The sequence below is a fragment of the Protopterus annectens genome, chromosome 9.part0 (genome assembly GCF_019279795.1).
Source record: "Protopterus annectens isolate FY-2018-M chromosome 9.part0, PAN1.0, whole genome shotgun sequence".
Taxonomy (NCBI): Eukaryota; Metazoa; Chordata; order Ceratodontiformes; family Protopteridae; genus Protopterus; species Protopterus annectens.
In genome coordinates, this window is record NC_056743.1 from 157052786 (window position 1) to 157076212 (window position 23427).

General features: G+C 39.5%; 1 protein-coding gene across 1 annotated transcript in view; it reads right to left on the reverse strand.

Annotated features, from left to right (window-relative positions):
- LOC122811100 (dispanin subfamily A member 2b-like) overlaps positions 1–20563 on the reverse strand; it is a 109275-nt gene extending 88712 nt beyond the window's left edge. Inside the window, exon 1 of the mRNA XM_044082677.1 lies at positions 20207–20563. Coding sequence (XP_043938612.1) covers positions 20207–20431 — 225 coding nt within the window. The 5' untranslated portion in view covers positions 20432–20563. The remainder of the gene's footprint in view (positions 1–20206) is intronic.
- Between the last annotated feature and the right edge of the window lie 2864 nt (positions 20564–23427).

Consider the following 23427-nt stretch of genomic DNA (forward strand, 5'->3'; position numbering starts at 1 on the left):
TTTTGTCTGGGTTCAGGATTTGATGGGCATTGGCCAACCATGTTTCAACAGAAGTGAAAGATTCTTGTGGTTGAGAATGAAGAGAATAGAGAAGTGGCAGCACAGATAAGTGTTGAATCATCTGCATACTGTATTATAGAACCACGTGGAGTAGGTGTGTGTAGATTATTAGTCACAGATAAGTGTTGAATCATCTGCATACTGTATTATAGAACCACGTGGAGTAGGTGTGTGTAGATTATTAGTCACAGATAAGTGTTGAATCATCTGCATACTGTATTATAGAACCACGTGGAGTAGGTGTGTGTAGATTATTAGTCACAGATAAGTGTTGAATCATCTGCATACTGTATTATAAAACCACGTGGTGTAGCTGTGTGTAGATTATTAGTCACAGATAAGTGTTGAATCATCTGCATACTGTATTATAGAACCATGTGGAGTAGCTGTGTGTAGATTATTAGTCACAGATAAGTGTTGAATCATCTGCATACTGTATTATAGAACCATGTGGAGTAGCTGTGTGCAGATTATTAGTCACAGATAAGTGTTGAATCATCTGCATACTGTATTATAGAACCATGTGGAGTAGCTGTGTGCAGATTTTTAGTCACAGATAAGTGTTGAATCATCTGCATACTGTATTATAGAACCATGTGGAGTAGCTGTGTGTAGATTATTAGTCACAGATAAGTTTTGAATCATCTGCATACTGTATTATAGAACCATGTGGAGTAGCTGTGTGTAGATTATTAGTCACAGATAAGTGTTGAATCATCTGCATACTGTATTATAGAACCACGTGGAGTAGCTGTGTGTAGATTATTAGTCACAGATAAGTGTTGAATCATCTGCATACTGTATTATAGAACCACGTGGAGTAGCTGTGTGTAGATTATTAGTCACAGATAAGTGTTGAATCATCTGCATACTGTATTATAGAACCATGTGGAGTAGCTGTGTGTAGATTATTAGTCACAGATAAGTGTTGAATCATCTGCATACTGTATTATAGAACCATGTGGAGTAGCTGTGTGTAGATTATTAGTCACAGATAAGTGTTGAATCATCTGCATACTGTATTATAGAACCATGTGGAGTAGCTGTGTGTAGATTATTAGTCACAGATAAGTGTTGAATCATCTGCATACTGTATTATAGAACCATGTGGAGTAGCTGTGTAGATTATTAGTCACAGATAAGTGTTGAATCATCTGCATACTGTATTATAGAACCACGTGGAGTAGCTGTGTGTAGATTATTAGTCACAGATAAGTGTTGAATCATCTGTATACTGTATTATAGAACCACGTGGAGTAGCTGTGTGTAGATTATTAGTCACAGATAAGTGTTGAATCATCTGCATACTGTATTATAGAACCACGTGGAGTAGCTGTGTGCAGATTATTAGTCACAGATAAGTATTGAATCATCTGCATACTGTATTATAGAAACACGTGGAGTAGCTGTGTGCAGATTATTAGTCACAGATAAGTGTTGAATCATCTGCATACTGTATTATAGAACCATGTGGAGTAGCTGTGTGTAGATTATTAGTCACAGATAAGTGTTGAATCATCTGCATACTGTATTATAGAACCATGTGGAGTAGCTGTGTGTAGATTATTAGTCACAGATAAGTGTTGAATCATCTGCATACTGTATTATAGAACCATGTGGAGTAGCTGTGTGTAGATTATTAGTCACAGATAAGTGTTGAATCATCTGCATACTGTATTATAGAACCATGTGGAGTAGCTGTGTGTAGATTATTAGTCACAGATAAGTGTTGAATCATCTGCATACTGTATTATAGAACCATGTGGAGTAGCTGTGTGTAGATTATTAGTCACAGATAAGTGTTGAATCATCTGCAGACTGTATTATAAAACCATGTGGAGTAGCTGTGTGTAGATTATTAGTCACAGATAAGTGTTGAATCATCTGCATACTGTATTATAGAACCATGTGGAGTAGCTGTGTGTAGATTATTAGTCACAGATAAGTGTTGAATCATCTGCATACTGTATTATAGAACCATGTGGAGTAGCTGTGTGTAGATTATTAGTCACAGATAAGTGTTGAATCATCTGCATACTGTATTATAGAACCATGTGGAGTAGCTGTGTGCAGATTATTAGTAAAGAGGGAGAAAGGGAAAGGGCCCAAGACAGATCCTTGGGGGACACCAATGGATAAAGGAAGACGTGGAGATAGGTCACCCTGCCATAGAACAGATTATTGAAGGCCAGATAAACAGTTATGAAACCATGCTGTGGCAGATGGTAAGAAGGATAGTTCAGTTAGTGCATCTATTAGTTTGGAATGGGAGACCATATCAAAAGCTTTTGATAGGTCTAGAAAGATGGCAGATACAAAGTTGTTATTCCTGTGATTATTTATTAGTGAAGGATAAGAGAGCTGTAGTGGTACTATGTGATGGGCGAAACTCATGCTGAGTGTTTGAGAGAAGATTATTTGTTGGTAAGAATTTCATGACCTGGAGATGAATACACCTTTCAATATATACCTTTCAATATATAATGTACATCACCTATACAATACATACAAATACATACATACAGACACACACACCTTTCAGTATATAATGTATATCACCTGTACAATACACACACACACACACACACACACACACCTAATTTATGATAGAGGGGTAAGGCACTTACACATTCTGCCCTTTTTTTCTTTGTTACTTTTATCAGTCACATTTCCTCTTAACTATTCCTGATTTTGCTTCATACTTTAGCTGTATCTTTTCCTCATAAAATTATTTTCTGGTAAATCACTGAAGATTATAGTCAGTCAGTAATGCCAGGTGTACTTCCTGTTAGGAAAATCCACACTGAAGTAAGACTGTTGCTCTATTAACTTTTTAAGGAATTAGGGTGATATTTAAAAATTGTCCTAGATTTTGGCCATTTTTCCTCCCATTAAACCGAAAGACACAAACAAACAAACTTTTCACTTTGTGCTGAACTCTACAACAAAGATGCTGAGTGGTCTGTTCTGTCACCAGTTTCCTAAGTTTTTGGAAAACGTGCTCAGAAACAGTGCAACATGCCAGGACCAAGACGTTTGCTTTTTTCTCTCTCTCTTAGGTCTAAAGCAGACTTAATCAAGGACTTGACTCCTACATTCGCATCACATGGTAGTAAAGACTTGCACCATGGAATATGTGAACTTTGCTGAAAATTACCTTTATGTGAATTACATAATTTCAGCCAATTCTTTTAATTACAGTTTTGTCACTGTAGAGAAACTTCTCCTTACCACTGAGTGGCAACAGCCCTGGCAATGATTACTTTAAGATGTACAAGTCAGTGGACACACACACACAAAAAAGTTTAAAAACATTTAGCAAATGCAGCCTTGCACAGAGTACTTCATATTAAACTTACTGTAAAGACTACTGCTTATTTTGTCTTTGATGTCACAGGTAACAGACTTAGTAGCCTCATCACAGAATTTAATTTTACCGAGAGGAATTGCTGCTCATCTTGTACATCTGAATAAGATGAAGAGGCTTGGGTGTTAAAGTAGTTTAATACATGCAAACACATCAGGATGGATACTACATACAAACACAACAGGATAGATGGCAGGAACATTAAACTTAAACAAACTATCTGACTAATTGACTACTACACATGTGCATGCTATCACTCTGTCTACTCACTCAAAATGGCACTCTTGCTTACATGTGCTCAGTACTTATATGCACGTGCCCACTGACTGGAAAGCTTCTTAAAGGTATATCACACACTCTGATCTACATCCTCCCTCTTTACTGAGCTGTCTCACATTGACAATGACATTTGAAAAGGCATGCAATTATACAGACAATAATAAACAAAACAACAGTCAAGTCCAGGTTGCTGTGTATCTGGAACTAGATCTGGAAATGCGACCTGATCTCATAATGTAATAGTTAGGACTGGGTTTAGCAACAGGGACAGCCACTGGTGAATGTTCTTCTTCAGGACTTTTGGGGATATTCTCAGGAACAGGGATTGCTGATGGAATCTCTTCTGGAACAGGAACATTGGACAAGTCATTCTGAGAATTAGAGTCCTTATTACAGGCAAGATGCTGTAACACTGGCTCAGACGCCAGTAGTAAATGTTTCCAATTCCACCTAAATTCCATTCCTTGTGATTCCATGACGTACGATCTCGGCTCTTGACACAAATGTTTCACAAATCCGATATGATCAAAAACCTTGTCATATGCATCCTCATTATCTCTCCCTTCAATGAACTGAGCAGTTTGCTGGTCTTATCATAGTAGGATTTCTGGGACAAATGCTTTTTCAACAGTTGGGCTTTCACGGCTTTGTTGTTTTTAAGCACATGAAACCAATAAATTGCTGATGACTGGTAATGTGGTTCTGGTCTGTCTTGACATAAGTCTCCAGGCAGGCCAATATAATCACTGTGAGGAATGTTTCTGATGGTACTGTCACATTTGAATTTCTCTAACAGCTGTTTTGAGCTTTGAACTGCACATTCAGCCAAGCCGTTTGACTGCGCCACTGCGGGTATTCAGGACTACTCATAATATGAACAAAGTCCCACATTTCAGCAAATTGTTTGAACTGCTGAATTGTAAACTGTGCACCATTGTCAGAAATGACTCTGTGCGGAAAAATGTCGCTTCAACTTAGTAATGACAGTATTGGACATTAGGTTAGGAAGTAGGTCAATCTTGAACCAATCTGAATAAGAGTCTAACACCAAGTACCAACCATTACACTCAAATACTGTTGTTCAAAGTAGGTCAGGAATCTGGCTTAAGTGAAATGGTTCTTTTTGTTGATGTGGCTTTGTAATATTACATATAGAACAAAATGAAAGTACTTTTTCAATATCTTTTGACTTAAAAGGCCAAAATACTGATCCTCTCACCCTTCTTTTGGTAGAATCAGTTCCTGGGTGGCCACGATGCAAGATCTTAATGTGCTCTTGTTGCAAAGACTTTGGAACAATCCCTTTAGGACCTTTCATGACGATACCATTGTTGGACAAAACGTCATCTCTGTAGGGAAAATACTGCTACACATCTATTAATAAACACGATTGTTTTGAAGATGATCCTTGACGGATAAAGAGGTTGAGCTTCTGATAAACTGGATTTTAAGCTGTGTGAGTTCTAAGCTCATCAGGACACATGGAAGAAAAATTTCTCAATTCCATGACTTCAAAATCAGGTTGGTCATTCTCATGCTGTTCTGTGGTTTTTCTGGGCGATCGAGATAAGGTATCAGCAAAATAAAGAAGTTTGCCTTATTGTGCAATTTGAGCATCTTCTATTGCAATCTCGCAGGAGCAATGTGCATTGGCTTTCTCAAAATAGTGACTAGTGGTTGGTGGTCAGGTTCTATCTGGATAGATCAGCCATAAATATAATCATGGAACTTCGAACATTTAAATACAATTGCCAAAAGTTCCTTCTCTATCTGGCCATACTGCATCTCAGTTTGGGTAAGAGTTCTCTATGTATAGGCTACTGGTCTGCCCTCTTGAAGAATGACTGCACCTAGACCAAACTTAGAAGCATCACAGGAAAGAGTTACTGGTTTGTGAACATCACACTAACATAAAGTGGGTGAACTGGTAATTTTCTCTTTCAGGGCATCAAATACTCTTTGGTGGTATTCTGACCAGGACCAGGTAACATCTTTACGTGTTAGCTCTAATAACGGTGCTGAAAGTTGGCTCAAGTCTGGAATGAACGTGCTTATTAACCATGCCAAGAAAACATTGTAAGGCTCGGACATTGTCTAGAGCTGGCATCTCAAGAATAGCTGTTTGCTTGGAAGGATCTGGTCATAAGCCTGAACTGGTAAACAAATGACAAACATAAGTAACTTTTCATGGCCTGAATTTATACTTCTGAGGATTCAACTTAAGATTTACTTCATGAGCTCTTTCCAAACTTTCTTGAGATTTCTATCATGTGTGACTTCACTACTGCCTCCTACAAGAATATCATGTACTGTAATAGCACATGGATAGCCAGAAAAAAAAAATGTTCTATCCCACTATGGAATATGTACATTCCGAATAGTGTACTAAATGGGGTTAGTAATAAGGATTTTTGGTCAATCAAAATTTGCCAAAATGAACTCTCTGCATCTAAGACAGAAAAAACAGTGGCACGTGGTATGAGGACAGCAACTTCCTTGACTGTGCATAGGATGATGAGACCTTTTTAATGCTTTGTTCAAGTCTGCAGATAAATACATATTCTGATATCATCTGAGCTTTTCTTATAAGCTACTAGTATGGAGGATACCCATTCAGCTGGGTCTTCTACTGGACAAACTGCTCCTTGCTGCACCATTTTGTCTAGCTCAGCTTTGAGTCTGTTCTGCATGGCTACTGGAACTTTCCTTTCTGGTCTGATAACTAGACTGACCTCTGAGTCTAACTTCATGGAGTACACAACTGGGAGTTTGCCTAGTTTGTCTTCAAAAATATCATCAACATACTAAGAAAAATAGCTTGGGCAAAATTTGAGCTTTTCTCATTCAAGCTTACATGGTGAACTTATTTATTAAGTGAAAGCAGTCCCATTTTCAAACTGTCTCTGAGGCCTAATAATGACTGCATGCATCTGTTGACTATGTAAAACTGAAAGTCATAGTTGTTCCCAGCAGAGTAACATGAAAGCACTACTGAGCCTTCAGTTTGAGTCTTTTCACCACCATAGGCAACAAGCTTCACACACTTTGCCAGATCAAATTGTTCTGCAGCTTTTACTCTAGCAAACATTTCTTCAGACATAACGTTGCACTTTGAACCAGTATCTACATTGAGCTGTACAGGACTCCCATTAATCTGAACAGTGCAAACATTTTGTTCTTTGCCTACAAACCTACTGCACTGGCTGTTACACTAAGCACAGACACAGCAGCAACATAAAAAGTAGGATGGCAGCTTTCTAATAGATCAAATTGCCTCTTTGAATGCTCTCCTTAATAAAAGAATGTGCCTTATTTGATTTACCAAACCTCTTGAAATGATTCCACTTATTACAAGAATGGCACTGCTAATTAAAAGCTAAGCACTTTTCACGTTTGTGCTCATGGTTTTCCACCACAATTATGGCAATTAACAATAAAGATTGGCACTGCAGCTAACTTTGTTGGTTTATAGTTGGTTTTAAGAGTTGGAAGCAACCATAAACCCTTTTGATTTATACTACTGTTTCACTGAGTGCGCTCTAGGTTTTACTGGAGCTTGGGCTGTGACTGCTACACCCTTTGGCCTGTATCGTTTAACCTCATGCAGCATACTAACTACATTAGCTTTGGAAGGTAATGGAAGCAAGCCTGTCTCATTTGTAAACATATTTGTGTGCTTTTCTATAAGCTCATATATTTGACAAATCTCAGTGGTCTTGTTTAACGTTAAATCACTGCAGTGAAGCAAAATCTTTCTGACTGTGTCATTATTAATACCACACACAAGCCTGTCCTTTATCAACTCATCTCTCAAATCACCAAATCTGCATGTTTTAGCTTTATTTCTCAAGTTGGTTATGTATGCTGCAAAAGTTTCACCAGGCTTTTGATCTCTTGTCTAAAATAAATGTCCTTCCATTGTAACATTCGTTTTTGGGTTACACATTTCTTTAAATTTACATTTCAAGCACTCAGGGTCTTCCCACATTTCAGCCTGCACCACAATATGATGATCTTCCCCTTCCCCTGCAAATGCAGCAGGTGCATACACAAATGAATGCTATGCTATCTTTCAATGGCCTCTAAATCATCTAAATTAAGCAGAATAAATGCCTTTGTACGTGTGTCTTTGTCAGAAAAATCAGCCTGTGTGAAAATATTGTATTCTTGCTCACTCTCCAATTTTCTGCAATATTCTTATCAAATACAAGTGGTGCAGTGATGTGAAATCCTTCTGCCATGCTAACAAATTTTAGTAAAACACAATGCAGTCTTGGCCCTTGTAATTATGTATGAACATTAACACACACCAGGTGCTTGTAATAATATTCAAATGCACAATAAGCTCTTCAAAAGACTGTACTTTGCGAAATATTCTTTGAAATAACTGCACTGTAATACTAGGCACACTTGCCAACACTTTGCACACTTCGGATACTTGGAATAGCTTAGTTAATGCAAATAAATAGTACATTGGGAAAAAGTACAGTCGTTTTTCCCTTTTTTATACATTATGTGATTTGGATATTGTTTCAAACATTTTCATAATTATTTTGATTATTTTTATCAATATGTCACAGTTTCTGACATTTTGTTTAATTAGAAATTTGTTCTGAGCATTCTGAATGCTTTATTTTATATTTATTGTGAAAAAAATCATTTAAACAAGTTTTAGTACATGGAATTTGTTTCTGACCTGTTTGCAAGTTGTTTGAGCAGTAGGGATGATCCACGCCTGTATATTCCTCCATTTCTGTTTGCCTTATGGTTTTGATTCTGGATCCCATTCTGACACCATGTCACTCTTCTTGTACATCTGAATAAGACAAAGAGGCCTAGGTGTTCGTTTAAGTACTTTATTACATACAAACACATCAGGATGGATGGCAGGAACATTAAACCTAAATGAACTAACTGTGCTCACTGCTGCATACATGCATGACATTACTCAGGCTGCTCACTCAGAATGGCACTCTTGCTTACATGTGCTCAGTACTTATATGCATGTGCCTACTGACTGGAATGCTTCTTAAAGGTATATCACACACTCTGATTTACAGGAATTGTGAAAACAAATAGCAATTTTACTTAGCTGAAGCTCATTACACTTCTATGGAAACTGTCAAATGTAGTTGGTGTCAGAACAGACCAGAACAACAATATTTTTCCTCACATTTTTTTTTTTTACTTTTTAGCCTGGATACTCTGTCATTGGCCCAGCTTAGTAGAACCTAAGATTTACCCTAACCCCAGAGTAATGAAGCCCTGACAGGAGTGTCAGTGACATAGATTCTGGCATCTAGCCTGGAGTTGGCAAAAGGCAGCTAAGTGAAAAGGCAATTGTTGGCTCACCACCCCCCCATAGTGGAAGAGAAGCACAGATACCACTGCACATGGACGGACATCAGGTGGAGGTTACAGGAGCACGGTTCCAGAATCAAGTGTCCCAAGGCAGCGCATACATATGCATGAAACATGCATACATGAAATGCATAAAAAACATTGTAAGGAGGTGCTGCACACACACTGAGACCAGAACAGAAGCAATGAAACTGTAGTGTAGACAGACAAAGCCCTGGTTTATATAATACAAATGGCTGCAGACTGATTAGACACTTGAATATTAGAAGAGCCAGGCACTGAGGTTAGGAGTAAGAGGTTTATATCTGCTTGCCTATTTTGAAAGTAGGGAGATTGTCATCCCAACTAGGTGATTGTTGCTATGTAAGCAGAGGCTTGCAGATTCAAAAGAGCTGTAAGACTAGGAAATGTAGATTTGGTGATCCCACGCTAGTGACAGTAGCTGTCATAGATTGTGTGTGTGGGAGGATATGGGGCACACACACACACACACACACACACACACACACACACACACACTGGAGGGAAATCATAGGACAGCAATAAGATGACAAAGTGTCCACATTGGTTAGGCCTACAGTGGCTGCATGTGTGACAGCTTATTTTATTTTATTTTTATTTATTTTACATTTGTTGACCGGGCTAGTCTAACTAGATACATGTCCATTTTCAGTAGAGGCCTGGGGAGAAAAGCTCCAAGACACACACAGAATACAATATAGAAAGTAGTAGCAGTCCAAACTTAAAAAAAAAAACAGCTATTGTTAAATAAAAATTGTTATTAAACAATACAAAATACAATACTCATAATGAGCATAACACAAACAGTAAACAGCAAAGGATAATGTACAAGAGAGGATACTATATACATATATACATAAATTTGATTTGCAATAACATGGTCTATTGATTCTTTAAGGATAAGTCTATAAAGATGTAGAGTATTTATTACTGTGAAGGAAGAAAGTTTGTCAGGGTTAGTACAGGAGCATAACCAGTGTGTATTGAGAAATAGTTTTAGATTCTTTTTAAAAAGTGTATGAGAAGATAGAGTTATGAGTTCAGTGAGTAGTAGATTCCAAAGCTTTCCAACAGTATTAGAGAACAGGGAGTCTCCTGCTGAGTTGTTGGATATGCAAGTATTGAACAGCAGTTTGTTTGAGGAGCGTAAATTCTTAAGACTGTTGTAAGGGGTAATGAGGCTGGTAAGTATTAAAGTGTTGGTGGGTTGATACAGGGTCTTGTGGGCTATAGCAAGCTGGTGAAATTGAAGCTGGTTTAGAAACTCTAGCCAATCTAGTTGTTTTAGATTAACACAGTGATGAGTTCTGAATGGACAGCCAGTGGCAAATCTAGCAATATTATTATAGGATATTGCCAGTTTGTTGAGGCTGTTTTTAGAAAGATTAGAGTATATAGGTGAAGCATAGAGTAGAGTGGAGATTAAGTGAGTTCTGGCTATAGCGGTCGTAGCTACTGATGTTAGAAAGGGTTTGATTCTATAGAGGGATCCCAGTTTTTTGTTGACTGATTTTATGTGCTGTTTATATGAGTATCAAAGTTGAGGTTGTTATCTATTGTTATTCCTAAGAGTTTAGTGGTTGGATCGTGAGAAATTAGAGTACTATTATTAGATGTGAGTGTGAAATGTGTAGGGGTGGACTTTCGGTTTGGTGTGAAGAGTAACAGTTTAGGTTTTTTTTGGGTTTAGGAGGAGGCAGCGGTTTGAGAACCATTGTTCTACAGTATTGAATGCTTTTTGGGTAAGGGACTATAGTTCAGTTTGAGAAGTGGCTGGACAGATTATAGTAGAGCCATCTGCATATTGAATACAGGTGGTATGTGGAATTGCTGATTGAAGGTCATTAATATAAATGGAAAATAGGAGTGGGCCTAATATGGAGCCCTGAGGAACACCAAGGGAAATGGGAAGGTGATTACATAGTTTATTATGCCAGAGTACAGCCTGCTGTCTGTTTTCTAGGTAAGATTTGAACCAATTTATGGCTAGAGGTTCGAGTGAAAGGGATTTCAGTATATGTAATAGGAACTGGTGATTAACCATATCAAAAGCTTTAGATAAATCAATGAAGACTGCAGAGGAGAGAATATTTTTGTTACGGTTTTTGTTAATGCAGTCTGTGAAGGATAGCAGGGCAGTGGTGGCACTGTGAAAAGGTCTGAATACATGCTGACAGTTGGCAAGTAAGTTGTTTTGGAGAAGGTGGTTAAGTAGTTACTTATGGATGCACTTCTCCATTATGCAATCTGATCTCACCCACTGGGTAAAAGACAACTAATTAATAATATTATTTGATGATCAGAGGGCAGGACAAAGAGAAAACTTGAATAATTTGCAAAAAATGAAGTTCCCAAGGGGGAAAATCTGAGCAATGGTAGAAAATGAGGTTCTCCAGTAAAATCCTTAGTATTAGTATACGGTTATCTATGCAAAACATCAGGGGTGGAGTTAGTAACCGCATTCATGATGGTTTGTACAACTGTCTCTCACCCACAGGATAAACAAGGGCCAGTTAATGGGAAGGTCTGACAGTCAACAAGCAAAAAAAATACAAACTACTAAAAACAGCACCTCACTTGGTTGAAAAATAAAAGTGTGAGTAACTGGGTGACGTGTTAAGTAGTAGCTATTTGTGATATTTTTTCTGTAAAAACTTGCGCTATGGCAGAAAATTAAGCTAGTGGGGGTGGGGGGGCTGAGCAATGAGAGATGACGGTCCTAAGAAAAACTCTTAGTATCATTATATCAGATGACAACAAATGTTTATTGGGAAATAACATGAGGTTACAGATAGGGTATTAGTCCTTGGAAAGCAAGGACACCCCATGGGAAAAATGGGACAGTTCTAGGCCACGACAGCTAAATGGTGATTCAGATAGAGGCTGAATAAAACTTCTGAATTCTATTTTATTTATTTTTATATAGGTTCATATTAGGCTATCTGCCCTAGGGCATTTATAAGCCTAGCCAGAGTGTGTTTGGCTTTCGCCACCCATTTTAAATTAATTTTGCTATGCCCTTTTTCGAGGTTAGTATACTGTGCCTCTGTCTAACAGTGACACAGAAGTGATACCCGGGGTAAACCTACGATCTCCCATCCACTCATCAAGATTCCTCTTGAAGAGACTCAATGAGGGACTCTGCCTAACCTGGACTGGGATTTTATTCCAGAGTGAAGGGAGCCTCTGTGTTATGAATCTGTCCCTCCAGCATGTCCTATTTATTTCAGTGCTGAGGTTCAAGTCTCTCGAGCGTAGCTCGATGGGATTTGGCTTTTCTGAGGTGCAGCATGTCCATTAATTCCGGGTTGGACATGGCTTTATACGTCAGGCACAGATCACCTCTGAGCAGGCGGTATGCCACTGAGTAGAGCTGGAGTTTCTTTAACCGGGCAGCATATGGCATCTGTTTGAGCCCTTTGATCCTCTTGATGAGGTACTTTTGGGGTCTTTCCAGTTGCTGCAGGTGTCTGGTAAGGCACATCCCAAAAGGGGCACAGTACTCAATTATGGGCCTGATGAGGGATGAGTAAAGAGGCACGATGACCTCCCCTGATCTAGATGTGAATCCCTTCATGATTAGGTGGGCTATATAAAATGTTTTTCTAACCACTTTGGCCACGTGGTTATCAAATGAGAGACTGCTATCAACTTGGGTCCCCAGATCCCTAATTACTTCTTCCGTACTTAATGGATTACCACCTATTTGGTAATTTGTGGGCACTTTGTTTTTGCCAAAGGGGATGACTATACACTTTTTGGCGTTTAGCTTGAGGCCATGGCTCTGGCACCAGTTGTCTATTTCTATGAGGCCCTTTTGGAGGATGCTTGTGTCATCTGAAGAGTCGATTATGGCGCCCAGTTTGCAGTCATCTGCGAACTTGGTCAGCCACAGTCCTTCCGTGTTGGCCTGTACCTCCGAGAAATATATACCGAACAAGAGAAGTCCCAGGACTGAGCCTTGTGGGACACCACTTGTAACTGGTTTAGAGTCTGACATGGCTCCAGCAATAATAACCAAGTGAGTTCTGTCCTTGAGCCAGTTTGCAACCCATCTAGTGACATAGGGGTTTATATTTAAGCTGGTGAGCTTATCTATAATGCCCGAGTGGGGTATTGTATCGAAGGCTTTTGCGAGGTCCAGGTAGGCTGTGTGGACCACCTTCCCCTCGTCAATGGCCTTGGTGACTGTTTCAAAGAAATCGATCAGGTTTAAGAGGCAGGATCTGCCCTTAACAAAGCCGAACTGGGTAGGATCCAGTGTCTGTAGGTCCCCAATATCTTTATTTATGAGGTCCATGATGATCCTTTCCATAGCTTTGCAGACCAAGCTAGTCAGGCTTATGGGGCGATAGTTTCCAGGAACTGTTGAGGCACCACCTTTGTGGAGAGGGACCACTGTTGCTGTACGCCACTCTTTGGGTACATATCCTGTAGTAAGGCTGAGATTGAACAGTAGTTTTATGTTTGGGTTTAGCTCTTCTTGGAGTTCATGTAGGACGCAGCCCGGGACACCGTCTGGTCCCACTGATGCTGTGTTTTTTGCTTTGGAGAGGGCGGCTCTTACCTGAGTATCTGAGATGTCAGGGGGGTAGCACACTGCTGGGATATATATTTGCCCTTTTGGTGGGGAGGAGGGGGGGGGAGACGTTTGCGCTGAACCTGTCAGCTAGGATGTTGGCAATGTCTGTGGGTTCGGTGTATTTTTTGTCATTTTGGTCTAATTCTGAGCATATCTGGGAATTCCCACCCAGGTTCCTGACATAACTAAAGAAAGCCTTGTGATTATCCTTAGTGTCCTGTGCAATTTCTCTCTCTAAGCTGGCCTTAGACGATTTTATGAGTGCCCGTAGTTTTTTGCTAATACTGATCAGAGATGCCTTCCATTTTCGGGATTTTGCTCTATCATGTAGTAGCTTCCTCCTTCTATTGTATGGTTTGTTTATGGTTGGGGTCCACCAGACAGGACGTCTGCCTTTGGAGGATTGGGTCTTGGTTTTATTTGGGATTGCATGATCCATGCATTCCTGAAGGTGTTCACAGAATGCGTTTATAAAGGATTCTGCGGTCTGGGCCGTATTTTCCACAGGCCCAGGGACTTTGAAAGATTCCACCTCGGTTTTGAGGAGTGTGAAATTTGCTTTAGAGAAATTTTTCACTGTGGTTTCCTGGGCAGGTGGTGGGGTCGGGATGTGAATATCCAGGGAGATTAGTTTATGGTCTGATCTTACCAGTGAGGGATACACTTCTGGTCTGGAGCATAGAGTCCCCATGTTGGTGATGATCAGGTCCAGTATGTTTTCCCCTCTTGTGGGAGTGGTAACAAGTTGTTCCATAGCATTTGAGTTTATAAATTCTAGGAACCTTTGGGCTAGGGTATTGGAGTTAGAGTAATGCTCCCAGTCTATGTTTGGGTAGTTGAAGTTGCCCAATATAATGGTGTTTGGAGAGACCTTCATATTTTCCAGTGTTCTCAGGAAGGCCGAGTGGGGTTCCTGGGTTTGCGAGGGTGGTCTGTAGCAGGCTATAAACTGGAAGGCAGTTTTACCCACTGTTAGTTGCACATGGATAGTCTCTGATGCCTCGTGCTGTGCCACCAACCTGGAGGTGTGGGTATCTTTGACGAATATTGATACTCCCCCTCCTTTTGTGGTTCGGTCCAAGTTTTGGGGCCAAAAAGCATGGTATGAGGTATAACCTGGTAGTGCTGGGGTGCTCTCGGGAGCCTTGAACCAGGTTTCTGTTACTGCACAGATATTGATGTTCTCCATGCTAAGGAGAGTTTCAAGTGCGTGCATCTTGAGGCTTAGACTTCTGGCATTGAGTAGCATTACTCTTAGTTTCTTATCCCTTGTGATACCTATGGAGGTGGGTTTGTCTTTTGAGCCTTGCCTAAAAAAGGCACTATGGGGGTGACAACAGCCTTTGCCAATATCTGAAAGCCCAGGGGTGACAGGTGCAAGCCGTCCCTAGCGAAGCATTGTGGCTTGTCGAGCATGTCATCCCAGGCTGACAGGCATTGGATCCCCTTTGAATGACACCAATACTTAAGCCAATTGTTGAAATTGATCATCTTGTCTTCATATTGTGGCATCATTCTTGGTGAGGGTAAGATGCTACTCAAGGTCAGGGTCATACCGGCCTGAGTTACATGCTCAGAGAGCTCCTCTATGTCTCTTTTCATGTAGTCCAGGGAGGTACATCTCAGGTCATTCACACCAGCATGGACAATGACTGAGTCACATTTGTACTTGCCTTGGAGTGACCTGAGTGCTTGTGTTATGTGGCGGATCCTAGCGCCCGACAGGCAGCTCATCGTGACCTTCTCCTTGTTCAGCCTGGTGAGTGGGACGTCACTGTGCCTAACGATAGAGTCACCTATTACAAGTGTATCAGGTGTGTTGTTTAGCCTTAAGAGCTGTGACTGTTTGGCACACTGGCTTTGTGAGCTATGTGTTGCATGTGTTTTGTTTTGGGGTAGCAGTTGCTTGGGTGTCTGCTTTGGAGGTCTCTGCTGCTTAGGCAGATTTTTATTTAGAGCCTCAGAGTATGTTTTTGTGTGTTTATGTGTTTGGTTTGCTGTCGTGGTAGGTCTATGTGAGACTGGAATTGTAGTGAGTGTGGTTTCCTTCTCCTCCTGACTGGTTACGCCAGTACTGAGTTGAGAGAGCTTAGCCTCCAGTTTGGCTATATGGTTGCATCTCTCACATGTGTTGGAATTTGTTGGGAGGAGGAGAGGGTTGTCTGTGTACATGAGGCAGTTGTAACATTGCCTCAAGATTCCCAGCTTCACCAGCTGGACTGGAGAGGAGATTGACAACTGACCTTTGGACATGCTAGAATAGTATTGGGAATTCCTTTATAATTGAAAAAAGGGCCAATGGGGAACAAGGTACTCAAGGGGAGTTTGTGAGGGTGTAGTGCTTTTAATTTTTTAGTGCTGACTTATATAATTGCTTTAGTGAGCAAGTGCCAAGCTTTAGAGTAGGAATAGGGTGTTTATTATGAGAACTAGATCAGTTCTAAGGGAAAAAGTGAAGAACAGACTTTGTGGAGCTGAGAATGGTTTAAACCCAATTAAGCGGCACTGCGCTATGCGCAAAATCATTTACAGCCGCGCTAAAGCGGGTTTTATACAGGGGGACTTAAAAGAGCTAGAAATTAGCCCAAAACGGCCAATAGACTACCAGATTCTTGTGCTGGGAACACTCCTCCAGGGATAGATAGGCTGCTCTAAGCTCCCCACTGCCACTGGTGAACAAAGAAGCCTCCCTTTATCCAAGAAAGGAAATGGGCAACACAGGAACTTTCCAAAAGTCCAGAATACAGCAAAGCCTGTATTTGGACTACTCTAGGTCAGGAAAGACGGGAAACAAGGATAATGTTTTTGTTTTTTTTCTTTTTTGCAACAAACAACAGGAAAATGCAATAAATATGTAACACAGGCTGGTGCACTTGAGTGTGTAGCCTCAACAGGTAAATGCAGCAAACAGGACAACATTTAAAAGTGCAGGTGCAAAAACAACTTTAAACAGTTTAAAACAGTTCAAGAAGCAGAAATACTTGCAGTTTAGCTAGATTGGACAGTCGCCCAGGTAGTAGCAGGAAAAAAAACACTTTTATCAGGTTAGCAGTCGCTCTTTTAGCCTCTCTGCTGCTAGCACCACTCTGCAGGACCACGAGGAGCTTGGAGTGTCTCTTACATGCAGAAGGAGCCTACTTTCACCCTCTAATCTATCCACATTTTTGCCTCGTATTTTAGGTCTGTTCCTCAAAAAACCTGTGGTTTACTGGCTAATCAGTGATGATTGAAGCCACTAAATAATGGAACACATTTGAATTTCACACTTCATTTGTTTCAGAAAATCCAAGTTCATAACAGCACTATTTAAAATCTGTCCCTATTTTTGGGCCATTGTTGCCTGATTAATTTAGGTTTTGTCCAGATTTCTTGCACAAAGAAGTTGAGAGGTATGCTTCCTCTATAACATGGGCTGTCTTAGGCTTTCAACAGTAGATGCCATTGGTTAAATACAGTGCAGGCCAAACAGAAAGGCAACAGAAATCCCTGAGGTATATACATATACATACATACACACACACACACACACACACACACACACACACACACACACACACACACACACACACTTAAGATGACTTTAGTATTCGAGTCAAGCCGCCCACCCCCAACAAGGTGATTGAGGCTACATCCCCAGCCCTGATTAGCAATATACTTATTTTGTTCTGACTTTTTTATCTTTGGTAACTCGCTGAGTCTGTCATATAACTCTTTAGTCATGTCCATTTTCTTAAATTGTAACCAGGTTTTTTTTCTTTCTTTCTATAAAAGTTAATGCAGTGACTGTTCTTAATCTAATCTGTTATGTAAATATTGAACTGCCAACAAAAGTCTGCACATTGTACATTACTAGTTGTTTAATTCTATTTTACATCTGACCAGTTCTGTCACATTCACGTAACATAATACTGTTTTGCTTTAAAATGATTTAATTTGCTCACAGTTGCCAAAATGTTTTTCTTCTTGATGTTCTGAGTTCTGTATAGATGGTTATATTTTATTATTAACTTTTGGTACTATGATCTTGTAGTAAAAATGGATCCTGAGCTTAAGAGTGCACTTGGGCAATTTTTAGTGTTGTACACCAGGGAACAAACAAGAACTATCAACAGAAACTGCCAAAAATCCTCTTTATGGTACATAAAAGTAGCTATGCGTCTTGCTACTGTTGGGATGTATTCCCTCATTTCCCATGCCTAACAGTAACTTCCAAAAAAAATCAAGGAACATGTAGATTAACAGCTAATAATGGAGACTTTTGTAAGAGCATATCACCAGAAATGCTGACCATGTGGGGTGGCAGTCCATACCTCTCAATTGTCCAGATTTTCACAGTATTCAGATTTTTGCCTCAGATTTGGTCTGCTCCTCAGAAAATATGTGGTTTTCTGGCAAATCACTAATGACTGAAATAACTAAATAATGGCAGACAATTGAGTTTTGTCTTCATATCCTCCGGGAAATGCACACTAGGCCCTTTCTGTATATTTAATAAAAGCAACATTTCATAAGTACTACTTGGTAACTAAAGAGTAAAAAGTAATTTTTGAATTATGTATGCTGTATGCATGATTTGTGACTTAAATCAGCTGACCATAAACAAAGCTTCCAAGTTACATTTGAAAACGCAGCACTGTGAGAAACTTAAGTAAAATATTAACTGAAAATACTCCAAGAAAATGTGCCACCTTTTCTCTATATGACTTCCTGGCTCACGAAATTCGGCGAAATTGAAGTGTATTAACCCACCAGATGCGCAGTAGCAAGCCCCTCCCAAACCCCGCCTGCGAGCATTTTGATTGCACCGCCCACCGTTTGATTGAAAGATGCCACCATAACGCAATGAAATATAGATCTATAAAGAGAAAACATACGCGTATTCAGATCCAGAAAACAAAAGGTAACTGCACAAAAACATTAGATTATAAAGAAAAACAGTGTATACATAACATAAAAACGCAGATGCGATCGCTGTGAAATCTTTTTTTTTTTTTTTATTTCGCAAATCGGTGCAACAGTACAAAGGCAAGTACTGTTTGTACAGTTTCATTTATGAACAGAAAACACGGTACACATCTCATTTTTCAATTGAGCCTTCTAAAGACTGTATGGTTTTCTGGCAAATCACCGATGATTGCACTTACTGAAGAATACCACACATTCGACGTTGCTAAGATAGACAGCTAGCCTAGCCCAGTAATGGCTTTTAGGTTTTCCCTATTTCTTTGGCCCCCTGCACATATCATTGGAGACTTTGTCCACAGTTCTTGCATTAAGAAGTTGAGCGGTACTGTCACAATATTCTAACTGCCGATGAGCCCACACTATAATGCCGCGAGTCATTTCTGTCCACGGGTACACACTGACAATGGGGACAAACCTGTGGTAGGGTTACCACCTGTCCTACTTTGCGAGGACAGTCCCTCTTTGGGCAGTTGTGTCCTGCAAAAAAATTGTAAAAATGGCAAATGTCCTGAGATTTTAGGCCAAAATGATTTCCTATATTTTATGTAATAGGTGCATAAAACAGTTATTCTGTATCTGAAACACCTAAATGTTATACAGAACAGAATAAACAACTAAAATGCTTCAAAGAAGCTTTTTTTATTTAAAAAAAAACAGTTTTTTTTTTTTTTTTTACTGGTGTGTTGTTGTTTCCCTGCAAAAAATGACGTTTGTACCAAAAATGTCCCACTTTGGGCATTTGAAAAGGTGGCAACCCTAACCTGCGGTGGGTGTGATTCACGTTATATCGTGAAAAAAAAAGAGAGAAATGCTCCTCTTTCCAAATATGTCCCAATTCGTTAGGGTCAGTCTGTTAACATTTGTAATGCTTCGTAAAAACAGGAACATCTGCTGTAAATGCGAGCATGTGGTTAGGCTTCTCCGTAAACATTTCGCGGCAACACTTATGTTTGTTGAGGAGGCAAAAGCACGTGTATCCTTGTTCCAGATAACAGCAAACCTTCTCTGAAACAAACATAACTACAGGGACAGTAGTACCGTAGAACAATTTGCTGCAACAATTGGGTACGTTCATACTCAGCATAATGACTAGATGGAACACCTTCAACACCGTGTTAAAAGTTATATTATTTGACTGGAATTCCTGTGCGATAATACACTTCAACTTCGCCCAAGAATTCATCAACATTTCGCAATTTAAGACAAATTGAAAAGAAGAACACTGTTATCATTTCACATATACTACTTCTAATCACATTCAGACTTAGTAAACACATTCACATGTACACTACAGTCCTGTATTAGTAAATGATTAAAAAAGGATGGTTGTATCCTCTATTTTTTTTTCTTTCGTCGCACACAAATTTGAAGGATGCTTACTTGGGTACATTACACACTTTTTTCAAGACATGATTTTCCAGCAAATAATAAAGCTACATTATCATTAGCCATTTTTCCATACACACTAAATTGCTGCAAACAGTAGTGTGCGTCTAAAGTCGCTACATGCTGGCTTTTATCACAGTTAGCTTTACAAAAAATAAGCTATTAGTCTAAAAAAATAGTTTTACCTTTATGGAGAAAGCAAGAGCCATTAATCCCAGGCAGAAGATGTTCATGTAGACAGTAGTGAAAATGGACCAAATGATATGGTCTCTGCGTGGTGGGACTGTTGGCCCCATGTTGACAACTGTTGCTGTAGTCACACTTGTACCATCATCTTTTAGTCGATCATACTGACCTGTAGGATAAAGAGCCACATTATCCTGGGGATAAGTGTAACCTGTGTTTTCCATTTTAGCTTCCGTGAAGACTCAAAAATGCAGAAAAACAGAACGTAACCGAGTTTTATAATAGACACCAGGTATCTTACAGAATGAGTATGTGTATTCAAACTGTACTTTTTTACTAAGTTTTGTTACACTGGGAGGGTCGAAGGGGTGGGGCTTCAGCACAAACCACACACAGCTCTAAGGTTTTCTTTCTCCATGGGATCGCAGGAAAGCAGATGGCTGGGGGGGGAGGGTAGAACTCTTTTTCCACAAACCGCATGATTTTAACTGTTTCATGGCCAGTCAGTTCAGGAAAGTACAGGTAGTGTTTAGATTTTTGGCAAAAGGCTTGCTGTTCAGGATTTCAAAATAAAGTTTTTATTTTTCCAAATCATTAAATAACACACTCAACTTGCAAACTGCAGGTCATTTCATAGCATTTAAAAAAAATCATTGCACATATATCAACAAATGTTGGTGTTAGAAATATATGATTTATCATAATTAGCCATGAACCTGGACCATACCTCTCAAGTGTACCTCATTACGAGGAACGTACCTCATTTGAGGTCTTAAAAAGTTCATGTTCCTCGAAGTTCCTCAAAGTTCCACACTGAAAGAGTCTGTCACACATTCAGTGTTAGGATTTTTTTTAAGTGAAATCCATGGTAGCTAGAAATTAATCATATTAATTCATTAAGGGATGATATTTATGAGTAAAACTAGCATATTTTAACCATCCTATGACCTTCCTAGTTGAAGTTGTTAGTAAGCCATTAGTATGTGTTCCACATTTTGCCCATTTTTTCCACATTATGAAGGCGAGTGTTCCTCATTTTGGAGATGGAAGGCTGAGAGCTGTGACCTGGACTCCAGTTTTAATATTTTTTTTCTGGCCTTCTGGTCTTGCCCAGTGGTTGCCCGTTCTTTGCCCAATTGGCCTATTGTTTTTTTTCAAAGTAAATGCCAGACACCTTCCAGTCTTGAAGACAGTCCTAGAGTCCTTTTGTTCTATAGTTACAGGGCTTAATAATCTCAGTCAGTATCCAGGGAGGCAAAGATTAGAGAGTAAAGAGCTGTCCAGTGTGCTTGACGCAGTGGATTTCTACCCAGCTCTTGGCATTCCTAAATTCCATAGCACCTCTCTTGAGCTCCACTGTGGCTACAGTCATGGGAAGCATAGCTGTCAACTTCTTAGCTCAAAAAATCTGGACAAAGCCAAAAATAATTGGGGTCAAAGGCTCCAACATAGGGACAAATTTTAAACATTGCTCTTAGAAACTTAGAAAGTTTATAGAATAAAAGTTTTTTTTTGTTACTATGCATTTTATGAAGGATATGAAGTCTGAAACTCAAATGCCCGTAATTATTTGGTGAAGTCAATCCTCACTGATTTGACAGAAAACAACAAATTTTATGCAGAATAGGCCAAATTTATGAGGCAAAAATCTGGACATTCTGTGAAAATTTGGACAGTTGAGAGATATGAGAAGCATGCATACCTCTCAACTTTTTAGCAAAAGAAATCTGGACAAAGCCTAAAATAATGGATGGGACAAAGACCCAACAATAGGAACAGATTTTAAATATTGCTCTTACAGACTTAAGATAAATGCTGCTACTCTAGCAACTTTCTAACATGCATTTTCTGAAGGAAATGAAGTCTGAAACTGAAATGTATGACCTTTTTAATTCCTCAGTGATTTTTCAGAAAACCACAAATTGTATGAGTAATAGACTAAAAACATGAGGCAAAAATCTGGACAGTTGAGAGGTATGGAACTATGCATGTTTCCACTTGTCCTTTCAGGCTCAGTGCAGTGCACCATGAGCGCAAAATCCATTGCTGCCCCTAGGTGTCACCAAAGCAGTGAGAAAGAGCTGTCTGCCTCCCCTCATGATCAGAACCAGTGACAAATGCTCAGTCCCACACTTCCTAGCCCACCTACCCCAACATCTGTGCTGCTGACTAAACACAGGTTGCATAGGTCTCATAGTTTTATTTCCTCTGCCATACAAGAAGACTTAGAACAGATTTTTATTATTTCTAAGGTATGTAGAGTACAATTGGGGACCCATTTTCAGCAATAGATAGGTTATATAGCATAAATTTCAACAGAGAATAAATGTTGTATAAGAAAAGATATGGAATGACATATACAAACAGAGCTAACAATCAATGATACACAAGATCAAATGGGCAATAATATATCATAAAATAATACCTGATAATAATAGAACCTAAAGACAGTGTACAGTACATACACGGGTGTGTGTGTGTGAGTGCAGTAATCAGTTTTAAATACACACGTACATAAGAGTAATGATGAAGCTACAGTGCAGTCAGCTGACACAAGCCAGAGTGGACTAGGTTCATATGGCATATACATAATATGTGCCACTTATTAAATCACTGATATGTATATCAATACGACAATAAACCAAGGTAAAACATAAATTGAGAGGCATGGCTCATTTATTTCTACTGCAACACATAGTGCTTTGCTGTTGGTAACTGACCAGCCTTGCTTTCCTATTTTTCTGAGTTGGAGAAATGTTGGAAATACTATATTTTGGAGATCTTGGTGTGGGGGACAGTGCTTCCATATCAAGAGGTGCAGGGGCCAGAATACCCCCCAAAAATGCTATAAACTAGGTTTATTTGACTTATTTATTGTGGCAGTCAGGTGGGATAGCAGAACACTGGTCAGTGCATTTGGCATCACAGTTGAGCGCCAGTATAACAAAGGAAATTCTTTTGCTAGAGACAGGGTGATGTCCGAAGGAGAGCTACCTGAAGCCCTATAATAGTGTTAGAAAGACAAAGAATAATAAGTAAGGAAATGTTAAAGGAATTAATTTAATTGTGTGGCCGTTCATTTGACATGCACATATTTGCTGATGCTATTCTACTCTTTGCCACAAGCTTACCTTTCTGTGGCTTTCCCCTACTTTGGATGCATCAGTGCAGCAAGATACTTGATATTATTGAGGAGAATCATCCAAGAGAGTAGCATGGC